The 12,579-nt window shown below is 38.1% G+C and overlaps 1 protein-coding gene across 1 annotated transcript in view; it reads right to left on the bottom strand.

The window, feature by feature from the left end:
• Positions 1 to 1,660: 1,660 nt before the first annotated feature.
• The window catches only part of ADGRV1 (adhesion G protein-coupled receptor V1), a 508,576-nt gene continuing 497,657 nt past the window's right edge, over positions 1,661 to 12,579 (bottom strand). Inside the window, exons 88-90 of the mRNA XM_037032075.1 lie at positions 11,041 to 11,232; positions 8,325 to 8,502; positions 1,661 to 2,704 (exon numbers count right to left, since the gene is read on the bottom strand). Of these exons, the coding sequence (XP_036887970.1) occupies positions 2,586 to 2,704; positions 8,325 to 8,502; positions 11,041 to 11,232 (489 nt within the window). The 3' untranslated portion in view covers positions 1,661 to 2,585. The remainder of the gene's footprint in view (positions 2,705 to 8,324; positions 8,503 to 11,040; positions 11,233 to 12,579) is intronic.

Genomic DNA, 12,579 nt, shown 5'->3' with positions numbered 1-12,579 from the left:
AATTAAATGAATCACAAAAATACCCAAGCAGAGACATTGCCCAAATAAATGTCAGTTGTCTATCGACAGAGTAAAGAAAACATCAGAGATGGGGAATAGAGTTTCTGTTTGGGGTGATGAAAAAGTGTTGGATATAAAAGTGATGGTTGCATATCATTGTGAAAGTAATCAATGCCACTGAATATAAAAATTATACTGAAAATGGTTAAAATGGCAAATTTTATGTAACATATTTTACCAAAATTAAAAACCTCAATAACATAATATGCCAAATATTTCTGAACAGCACACTTAAATGAGTGAGTGGGGAATATAAATTATACCTTAATAAAACTGTTTAAAAAGTGTGAAGGAGAAAAAGAGGATCAAACCTCCTGAAAGAGAAAGGCCACAGCCCAAGTGTGAGAGTCCCAGCTTTTCTGTTTTCATTTTTAAGAATTTGATTTGATGTGCTGCTTCCTTCACAGAACGGCACTTCCCTGGCCGCAGTCCCATTTTAATCTGCATCGGGAGGAAACAGGCTGGCAAAATACTGCTGCTGTTAGATATGAAGCTTATTTGTTTTAGCACCGTGGCTACGAAAAATCTTGTTTTTTCCTTCCAATATTTAAAAGAATCATGCTGAACAGTGGCAGGTGGTCCTTTTGATTCCTTATCAAGATGGCCTTTTGGACAGCAATGGAAATCCAGGAACCTGAAGTAAGAAAGGTGTCCCTGATTGGTTATGTTTTGGGCCAGATTTTCCCAAATTCTGACAACACATGGAAATGAAAATAGCTATTGACGATTGCTTTGTTAGAAAATTAGACATCTAGTTATCTGCAAAAAATGTTACAGTGTTTATGACTCATGGATTCCACATGATGAAATCTCACATTTCTGTAATCACTACCTAAGCCCCAAATTCATTAAATCCTACTAACAATTTTAAAATGCTTATCAATTCAAAATTATCATATTAAATTTTATATAATTTAACCAATTTCATCAATTGCTTCTGCCCTAGCATGGAAAAGACTTCAATGTAATGCTGTAGGCTGAAAAAGACAACTAACTTATTTGTCAGTTAAGGTAATTCAATCATCACCATTTCTACAGTACCTAAAAAGATATACAAATCTTTTTTTAAATAAAAGATTATATAAAAAAGTGATACAGCTTTTTAAAAAAGATTTTATTTATTTATTTTTAGAGAGGGAAAGGAGGAAGAAAGAGAGGGTCAGAAACATAAATCTGTGGTTGCCTCTCACATGCCTCGCACGGAGGACCTGGCCTGCTATGCAGGCATGTGCCCTGACTGGGAATCGAACCAGCAACCCTTCAGTTTGCAGGCTGGCACTCAATTCACTGAGCTGCACCAGCCTGGGCACAGCCTTTGTTTTTATGCTGTTTGATTTTGTTATACATCTTTCATTTTCTACCAACAATGACAATCCACTGATTAAAAAAACTCTGTATAAGAGCAAGGAGATGAGAGTGCAGATGGACCAACAGAAAAAAGAGATGAGTCATTTTATAATTTATAAAGATAAATATCGCCACCTCGGGTTTTAGAAAAAATAAAGCCATGCTTAACTATAATACTTAAGCACTTAATTGTTTTAATTGTGGCTCTAAAGGAAGTAATTAATACATCAAAATTTTCTCTTAGATAAGTTTTTTTTAATTTTGATTTTTTTCTTGGGATGATTCTGATTTTCTCAAAATTACTTAACAACTCCAAAATAAAAGGTCAAAAAGCCTTCCTTAGGACAAACTTGTTCTGTTCCATGATTCTTCTGGAACCATAGTCAATGAAATCATCATGAACACAGTAGTGTTTGTTCCAGGACAGACTTTCTGATTCTTTATTCCAAGACAAAGAAAGACTACAAAATCCAAACCAAAAAAAATTTCTCCCAAACAAACTGTACTGTTTAAATGATCCTCTTCATAGCTGTGCTAAAACGTTTGCTGGAGTTATTTTTAACTGGGAACAGAACATTCATTTTGGAAAATGTTCAGTTCCCTAAGTTTATAATGAGCAAAAATACATACTTTCAATGAAAGACTATGCAAACTGCAGTACCCCCCCCTGACCCCCCGTCAGCAGAAAATAAATTTTCTGGTTTTTAGGAATGGATGTCTTCTAGACACTCTGAAGCCCTGAATCTTGATCACCTGTATCGATGCTAGAAGAAACAGAGTACTTAAGATCATCTAGACACAAGGTTTGTTTCTTTGCTCAGGCACATTTCCTCATAAATAATGAGCCCAGGTGATGCCACATGGATTCGACTGTTTTTATTGATGGTTATTACTTTTATTAAACAATGTTAGCCATATAGGGTGATTAAAAAACTAATATTCTTAGAATATGTACAGTCTATCAGCTGATATAACTAGATCCAGTCTTTCATTATAGCAGTAAATTTTCAGGTTGCACAAAGATAAGCAATTTATATTCCAACACAACAATCACTTCTGGGTTAAATCCAATACAATTCACAGACTCCTATGATGTGGCTTCATGTACATAGAGAGTTTTAGCACAAAGCCAATGCAAGAAGTATGTAGGTATCCTCATTCTAATGGTTACTGAGCTGCTAGAGATGGGTGTCGGCGATGGGAATCCTTCTCAGTTCTACGATCTGGGAATCTGTCAAGGTGCCGCCTTCTTGGCTGCCTTGACCAGACTCATTATCACTGACACTGAGACCAGCACCTGCAATAGAAAAGGAATAAATACAAAAATTTCCAACTTTAGTGCAGTGAACTAAAGGTCAAGTTACATTAAGTCAACACATGTTCATTTCTATTACATAAGTAAAAAAGTGAGCTTTACATTAGAATAAATAGTACTAATACCTTACAATTATAAAATATGCTTTAAATTCCTCTTGGTAGTTTTTAGAAATAAAATTAATTTCTAAAGACACAAGTTTGGATTCTTAATGGTTGACAGATATAACTTTCTCCCAAGAACAACATTTCTAGACTCGGGGCCTATTAAAAAAAATCCAGGCAGTTTATCAGAATTTTTCAGCAGGGGGTAGGATTTGCTGCTCAAAAACATATAACCTCCAGCCCCACATGACTGAATCCACCAGGCCCCTCAGCTGAGACTCAGCCATTGTGGGCAGTGGCCCAAGGAGAAAGACATGCACTGACAGCACCTGGTGCCCTATCAGTTCCCGGATGACTCAGATCTGATCCCAAGATAAAAATAATTACGCGACACAGTGCCAAAACAGATCCACACAAGAATCCCCCGAAGCTAGCTGTTAATTAGAGGTAGCACGCAGAATTGCTTTTAAGAAAGCTCCTCTATTCACTACTTTTTTCTCAACTTGGAATAACTCAGAAAATTTTATACTGTGTTAGAGTAACACCTTATTCTTTTCTTCTCTAATTTGCAAACTCTCATGCTCTCTTTTTCATACACACACACACCCCCACACATACACACACAGAGAACGGGGATGTGGTCACAGGGCGTGCTGCTGCCATGAATTTGTTGCACATTAGATCCTAAATGAGAAAATGAAAAAGCAGTTGTGGGGAGCTGAGACCTCCCTTCCTGTCTGTGATGTAGGAAAGGCTATTCTGCAGAGTTGGTAGCTCTGTAAAGATGGTGAGTTAGCTTTGCCTTACCCTATTTGGGATAGAAGCAGGAGGGGATTAATGACTTTCTCCGAGTCAAACCCCCCCTCTTCTGGGTCTCTGCCCTTCCCATCTCTCTCTAGTCAAGGCTGCAGCTGAAACCCCATTTCTTTCTTTTGCTTCGGTAACACTGCCTTTACCCACCTCACCCTGTGATCTCCAGAGCTCTGCTTTCTCTTGCATCTCCTCTCGCTGTCCCACCACTGGAGGCCTTATCTTTAGCACTGCATCAAGGCCTCTAAAATTCACCTGACTCCTGCCTGCTTTTTAGCTTAATGTCTCACTAGAGCTGCCAGTTACACCCTTTTCACACCATGCAATACTGTTGGCACTGCCTAAAATTCTCTTCTCATTCCCCTAATCCCTTAATCTGGCTGCCTTAATCCCTTAATCTGGCTGCCTCTTCTTCCTGTATCACCTCTGTTACCCATGGAAAATGTGAGGATTCTCTTTCAAAATTTCTGACTTCCCATTGGATTATGCCCTTCATACCTTTATATTCCTAGCTTGTAGGACATTCAGCAAATGTTTGTTGTATGTATCAGTAAACCATGTTCTGCACCCCAGCTCCTGCAAATGCTTCTTCCATCTCTATTGTTCATTCTGCTCCTCTGATCTGTTCGGCATTCCATTACTCTTTCCTTCTCAAGAACAAACACTTGTCCCTATGGTCACATGCATCAAGTCTGAAACTCTCTGCATTGGCTTTAAGATACCCCCTAATCTCACTCTACTCGGCTGAACTGACATCTCAACCTTTGCCCATTGGAGAGCTTTTCTCAAAGTGATCAGGTATCTCAACAGGTCCTGGATGTGCCATGTTAAGTCTGGCCTGCATGTCTTCCTGCCCATGCATCAAGATCCATGTCCATACCCTTTCATAAATATTTCTTTCACATTTCTTCAAAACAGGGAGGCAGAGGATGCAAACATTCTAGTTTATACCCCCCCAATTATTAGTCACATCCCCTCTACTTTCTCAAATTGTTCTGGTGTGGATGGTAAATTATATGGTACCTCTACATATAATGTATATGTAAGTCACAAAGTAAATGTGTATAAATGTGTACTAAGCTCAATGAGAAGAGAGAATGAGATAAATATTTCAACTGCAAAAGAAAAGGCTGTTTGTATATTTTTAAAGATGTTTGTTTATTTATTTTTAGAGAAAGGGGAAGGAAGGGAGAAAGAGAGGGAGAGAAACATTGATGTGTGAGAGAACCACCAATTCGTTGCCTCTTAAACACCCACAACTGGGGCTTGGCCCGCAAACCCAGGCATGTGCCCTGACCAGGAATCAAACTGGAGAACTTTTGATTTGCAGGATGATACCCAACCCGCTAAGCCATACCAGTCAGGGCAAGGCTATTCACGTATTTTAAAAATGAAATGCGTAATAGTAGATATCAAATTGCTATGGAATTTAAATTACTTGAACTAGCTTAATAGAGTAATGTAAAGTTTTTATTTTAAAACACTAAAATTGACATTATTTGGAATGGTTTAAACTTATGATGGAAATCTTTAGATGTTTATTGAAATACATGCAAGGGGTTACATAACTTTAGAAAGTCATTTGGGGGTTCAAACAAAAAAGACCTAGAAGACTCACTTGTCTTGGAATGGCCCATAGTTAAGGCCCACAGTTAATGGCCCTGAGGTGGATCAAGATTTGCAAATTAAAATATCACAGTGAAGCTAGTATAAACCAGTAACATAGGTCTGGTGAGCACTGGACAAAGCAAAGAGCTGATACACTGTCTGAGGACTATTACTCAACTCCAACCACTCTGTTGCTAGATTTCTTAAAAAAGAAATTCTTGACTTTGATGAGATATCTCAAGGTTTAAATTTTTTCCTCCAAAATGCTAAAATGCTATGAGAATCAAATAAAACACCTTGGGGGGCCAAATTTGGCATGTGTCAACTGCAAATTCTGTAGATAGAATGGCATGCAGACGGTTCCTTTGATTTGACCACATTCTATGGTGGAAAGTGCATAGAGGATGGTGCTTGATTTTTTATAGAACCTTTTCCTAAAATAAAGGGAACCAATGTGGAAGACTTCTAATTTGGTTTTTTGAAGTATTTATTTCCCAGTGAGTGTAGTAAACTCTCAGGAATACTAAACTCTATCTATAGGTAAGGAAGTCATTCCATGCATTCCTGAACTGAATACATTTAATACTTGTTATATATATAGGACCCACATCTAATTGAATAATGCTACAAGAATTCATTTTATGTGTAGTGCTTGGGGCTTAACCTTCCTTGAGAGTTATTCGTAGTCTGAAAGCCCCCCCTGTAGTCCTAATGCTAATGAGCATTTTATGCATTTGTGCATACCCTTCTTCATGAAACTCTCTTCTCTCTTTAGTTCTCTTTCTCACCACACTACACAGTTCCCTCTCTGGGATCCTTTTTTTTTTTTTTTTTTTTTTAGGATTTTACTTATTTATTTTTAGAGACAGGGGAAGGGAGGAAGAAAGAGAGGGAGAGAAACATCTATTGGTTGCCTCTCATACAAACCCCAGCTGGGGACTGATCCTGCAACCCAGGTGTGTGCCCTGACCAGGAATCAAACGGTGACCTTTCACTTTGTGGGAACAATGCCCAAGTTAGCCATATTTGTCAGGACTCCTCTATTCACACTTCAAATGTAGATATTATCTAGGATGTTCTTGTTTCCCTTCCTTTTGCTTGTTTTCCCTTCCTCCCTCACCCTCCCCTTCCTCACCCTTTTTTTCTCATCTCTTTCCTTCCACTCTGCCAGACCAACCTTATTCATCCCCATTGCTTCAAATATAATCTCTGAATGGATGCATTTCAAATCAATACCTCTGACCCTGAACCTTTGCCCAAGATCCTTCAAATCTGACTACGACCCACCAGGCCTAATGATTAATAGGTACATATCTGAACTTCTCAGATTCCCCCTGCACACAAATGAACCGATGCTTCTTACACAATTGCTTAGTGACCAGGAGAAAAGCATGAGCCTTTGCTGAATGTCCTCCCTGTTCCCCCAGCATTCCTCCTGTGTTCACCTTTTCTTTTTTATCTCTGCTTCCCAAATCTGAGGCCCGATCCTCATTCCTTAGGACAATTGTAACAACCTCCCAGGCTTTCTGATTGTGCTTCTAAATCTATTCTCCATACTTTCATAAGAGTTATTTTGCCTCAAAAACCAATAGGAACATACCATTCCTCTCCTCATAAATCTCTGTGGCTCCCTGGGTTCTATAAAAATCCTACTCCTTAGCATGGCATCCAAACAGCACTTAAATATTATGCAAAATACCAGGAAGTGTTCTGCTCCCCTAAGTGAATCTATCATTACATGTGTTCTGGAAATACCAGGTTAAATTAAGCGAAGTAGTTGTCTTTAAGCTAGGGATTTTTAGAGCTGCTAAAATGGTAATGTGAATTATGAATCTTCAATTTCCCAAATATACTCAGACAATCCTCCCATTGAGGATGACTATGAATATCTCAAGAAGGGATTCCCTGAAACCCAGCTGGAAGAACTACAGTAATTTTTAACAATGCAGGTCAACTATCTTTCAGGACATTCTCCCACTGCCTGGTTCCCCCCCCTCCAACCCAGCCACTTTGCAATGCTCATTCCCTGCAAGTAGGGAACGATCTTACATGATCTTACTTGATCTTACATGCACATGTAAGCCCTGGACTTTAGCTAATCCTATTCACTCCACCCACCACTTTTCCTAATCAAAACCTACACATCCCTTAAGAATCAATTAAGAGGTTATTTAAAAAAATATCCTTAAAAAATATCCTTGATTTCCTCAATAATTAATAACTCCATTACTACTTATATTACTTATTCCTATGTCATGTTTGTAAAAATGTCTATTCCTCCAAGTAAACTCCAAGTTTCATATTCCTTCATTCATTCATTCTCCAACAATATCTACAAAAGATTAATCAAGTGTCAAGCACTAATTTGAATATATGGATATGTTTATGTAAGTGTAGATAGTAAAATGCACTTTTGAATTATTATTTCAATAGTTTCATCTGAGCATGGACATATCATCTTGCTTGGTTGTAGATTTAGAAATAAAATTTCACTAAAATCTTTTTACCTATTCAACATTTTTCTGAATAAACGTATGAAGGAAAAATAACTACATATTTGTTTTGAAAATAGCTTTCCACTGAGTCACAGATAGAATGGGGTCTAATTTATAGGAACAGCCAATGAAATACTGTATGTAATGGCACTTTGAAAACTGTAGAACTACATGAGAACTACATGCTGCCTTTGAAAGTTTCTCCTTTAAAGATACTCTCTAAGAAGCTTTCTTTGGAAGATCAGAGGCAAAACTCTCAGAGAAATCCCTACTAGATTGTCTTATAGCACTGAACTTGTCTCAATAGTATCTTGGTGTCTAGAACAATTCCAGGACAGAGATATTTATATTTAGCCAGAGTACGCTTTTTTCTTAAAAGCAAATTATACATTATTTTCAGGTTGTGTTACGTACGTTTAATGTTAAGAGCAAAATAACCTAGATTTAGGCTGAGATTAGGAATGGGTCATGGGAATCAGACTGTGTTAAGGGTGAGTATACTTATGCAACTTCATTTGAAAAAGATATAAATTGCAGCATAGCAAGAGTGCCTACTCCTAATGTAGTCTGTGGGTTCATACATACCAGTTTTTAATGCAAATATTAAGTCATCAAACTCCTGGGACTCCTCATCGGCTATCAGTGACCCCTGGCCATATCCTCCAGAGGCAGGGAATGTGGCGCCATTTTGTGAACTTGGTTTTAAGTCAGGACTGGCCTGACTGGCTTGTTGGAAGGATCCTCTCTCCCAGTCAGGTGGTACCTTTTTGGGTTTGGATGGAGAAAAAAGGAAACCATAACATAAATACATACACATTTATCCTGAATGCATATAAACTATATACAAACCAAGTGAAAAGGCTGTTGGACTGTTTAGAATTAAGACCTTTAATTGTAACTTTGTTTTTTAAAGACATATATTTTCCCAAGAGACAAATCTATCTTGAGATCTAAATAATTTCTCTATCAGAATTAACTGTCGATTTATATGCAGTCATGTGTGGGGAAAGGAAATTATTTTTTAATCCAATCATACCTTTCATTTTTAAAGAAATGTACTGGGTAAAGAAAACTGTTAAAAATATAAGAACTGGTAAGGGACCCTCTTAACCTTTAGTCTAAGATACAAAATACAATTTAAAATATAAGCTATCTATAAGGACATAATGAATTGAAAAAATTTTCTGATAGCATTAGAAACTCCTTTAAAAATTAAATTGTTAAAAAGATAGTTCTATCCTGAAATAATTAAACATATTCACTTCCTTCTCGGTCATTGGTAAAAACCTCTTAATCCTTCCTTTCCTAATACTTTCCCTTCTGTGCAAGACTTTCTAGAGTGTCTCTGACAGTCCCTCACTGACAGCTGAGTCAAGGTCAATTCTAAGCCTCTGAGGAATGCAGAACACACGTTAAGGTATGCTGCTGCGCAACTCCCCAAATGAACACTCAAGCAGTGGCTCAGGTCCAGGGGCTGAACTGTCACAGCAGCTGCCTCCCAGTAAAAGCTTTTCCGACTACAGGGATGCTGCAGACTGAGAAAGGTGACCCGAGGACTACAGAAATAAGTTTGAGAAAAGACAAAATCTTTAAAAATTTCACCAAGAAGTTGAAATCAGCAGTCTTCAACAGAACTTTCTGTGATGATACAAAGGCTTTATATCTGCATTCTCCTTTACGGTAGCTCCCAGAAACATGTGGCTATTGAGCACTTGAACATGGTGATTACTAAACTAATTTTTCTTAAAGAGAATCCGTTTTTTAAAGATTTTATTTATTTTTAGAGAGAGGGGAAGGGAAGGAGAAAGAGAGGGAGAGAAACACCAATGTGTGGTTGACTCTCGTGCACCCCTACTGGGGGCCTGGCCCACAACCCAGGCATGTGCCCTGACTGGGAATGAAACTGGCAACCCTTTGGTTCACAGGCTAGTGCTCAATCCACTGAGCTATACCAGTCAGGACTCAATAAACCAAATTTTAATGTTACTTAATTTTACTTAGTTTAAATTTACATAGCCACATGTGGCTAATGATTATTGTGTTGTACAGTTCAGACATAGGCAAATACTTTGGTAATCAATAAAAAGGGCAAACAATTTTTTAATAAATATTTATTCATGAATTGCTGATCCTAAACATATCTATTTCCATTGTTATCAACTTTGATGTGAAAATAATTTAGTTTTGAGAACTTTTGGGATTTAGAAACAGCCCTAATTCCTAAATATTTATGGTCCTAAAGACATAATCTAATTTTAAATATTGTACCTGATTTTTGATCATTTACCTTAAATTTAACCTGACATGGACAAAATTAGTTTCTATATTAACATGAAAGAGAAAAAATATCACCAAGTAGGTAGATTTTTTCCTTCCTTCCTTCCTCTCCCCCTCCTCCTCCTCTTCCTCTTTCTCTCTCTCTCTCTTCCTACCTACCTGTCTATAAACTTTTTCCTTTTCAGACACATACACTTTGGTTCTCTGCCATTTTCTAGGATGTAAATAAATGTAAGCACTGCTCACCGTGGCTCTTTAACACACAGAGGGCAGCAGGAGCTTGGCAAAGGAGCAGCAGACCAGCACACCCTGGGCACTGCAGAAATTTCCAGGGACCTGCCTATCACCTTGTCCTCGACAAATGTCTTCAGGTGGGATCTAAAATCTGAGCGATGGTCCCAGTGCTGTGATAACATTACTAACAGGTTCATGGCCCTGTGATTTGGATACAAGAACCCAAAATGATGTGAACTGGGTGCAGAGAGTAATGGGAGGCAGACTTTACAGAGGACATTCTGGATCGATTTTCTAAGTACTGCTGCTAAAACACTCCCAAGTATTTTCTGGTATGTAAATTAAAAAGAGTTTCAGCCTCTTTTTATGAGTGTGTGTGGGATTCAATTAGTGAATTGGGATGGGTGAAGAAAGAGAACTGCCTGAGTATTTTTAGGAAGAACAATATTTAAAAGCAATTTGCAAAAGCTGAGTTGGTCACTGCCATGTAAAATTTGGAAGATTTTCAAGAAAGAGACAACAAAGTATGCTTTGTCCGAGCTCCTTGTACAGACTGCTGGTCAGTAGAGGTCACAGGGCAGGGAAGAAAATGAATTTGATAACAGCCATGATACCATAGTCAGCATATGAAATACCATAGATCAGAAAATGCCAGTAGGAGAAGAATTCAAAAGTCACATAGTACCATTTGACTCGTACACTTTTTGAGATGTACAGACAGAAATGGACAGAGAAAGAGACAGAGGTAGAAACAGAGAGCAAGAGCAAGGGCAAGGGCAAGGGCAGGCACCTCCTCCATAGCACTGATAAGATTCTGGGTGGACTTGCTGATTTCCCCTCCAGCAGGAGGCATCCCACTCCCGGGTGTGAAGAAGGCTGTGCTGGGTCCTGGGTGCCCATTCATTTCCACTGTGTAGCTGGCCTTCATGGGGCAACAAGTCTGGTTGTGCAGAATGAAATAGACCACAAAAACGTAAAGTCCCTGCAAAAGAAAAGAAAAAAACTAGCCTGTTAAAAGAAGTCCTGCTACCATAGCTGAAAAATAAACATGTTTGCAAGCACAGTAATTTTTTAGAAATGTTTTCCAAACTCTACCCAAAGCTGGGATTACAGAACAATGATAGAAATCTAGCAAGCGGCCACTGTAAATTTCTAAATGTCATGAATACATCATTCCATGTCATTTGGAAAAACTGCTCTCTCATTAACAAGTCACATTTTTTCTAGTTAAATCATAAGTAACTATGGCCCTGGCTGAGTGGGTCAGTTGGTTGGAGCATCATCCTGTATACCAAAACATTGTGGGTTCAAACCTCGGTAGGGGTGTGTACAGGAGGCAACCAATTGATGTTTCTCTCTCTCTCTCTTTCTACCCCCTCAAATCGGCAAATAGTCCTTGGGTGAGGATTGCAAAAAACAAAACAAAGCAAAACAAAAACCCCCAAAACAAAAACACAAGCAACTCTGAAATGCACCCCTGTTAACACACAAAAACAGAACTGCAATTTTTTTTTTCGTGAAGGAAAAAAATGAGAGTAAGTGAGATATGGGGAAAGACAGCACGTATCTGGAAGGCACTGTTTTAGCAAGTAAACCTCTTGCTTTCTAGAAATGTACTGTCTTTTCCCATATCTCACTTACTCGCATTTTTTTTTCTTTAGCAAAATGGTTGATGTTAGCTCCAACCACCTCATGGGCTTCTGAAAAAAGCAGCACTAATTAGCCTTCTCATTTTGTTTATATATCTCACTTATCTCATTTGGAAATAGAATCACTGGGTAGGGACTTAGGAATTTTGTGCATGGTTTAATATTTAGCATGCCTTGCTTCTCAGTAAATGTTACATAAGAACAATAAAGCTATATTGTGCATTCTTAAAGGCCTTCTTCTGCTGGCCCTTTAAATTATTTTGCAGTCTAGTCAAATTCTTAACAATTGCTGTGCTTCCATCATAGATAGTAAATCAGATTTTGTATTTGTGTTCCTAACAGTGCCTACACTGCTTTCCTTCATGATTTCTACAAGGGATCTACTGTATACTTCTAATGGTGCTTCCATATGGCTTATTAATTTTGACCTTTACATTCAGCCGATAAAACATGTTAAATTGTGCCTCTTGTGTCTATTAATCCTGGTGTTTAAGTTTTGGAAGTGAATAAGAATTGCCCGAGTTACTAAAATTCTTAAATGAACCACAAAAATAAAAGCAAGGCATTCAACTTACTAAAGAGGAAAAAGAGTTAATGTCAATTTTTCATAAAGCACAAACAAGCACCCTCACAATGCAGAGTTGCCACCCTCCCACGGTTCCTAACATTTCTAGGAGTGT

Source organism: Sturnira hondurensis, unplaced genomic scaffold, assembly GCF_014824575.4.
Source record: "Sturnira hondurensis isolate 20B ecotype Veracruz unplaced genomic scaffold, ASM1482457v3 Scaffold0021354, whole genome shotgun sequence".
Taxonomy (NCBI): domain Eukaryota; kingdom Metazoa; phylum Chordata; class Mammalia; order Chiroptera; family Phyllostomidae; genus Sturnira; species Sturnira hondurensis.
Note: the sequence above shows the minus strand (reverse complement) of the source record. Positions and strands in the feature narration are given on the sequence as shown.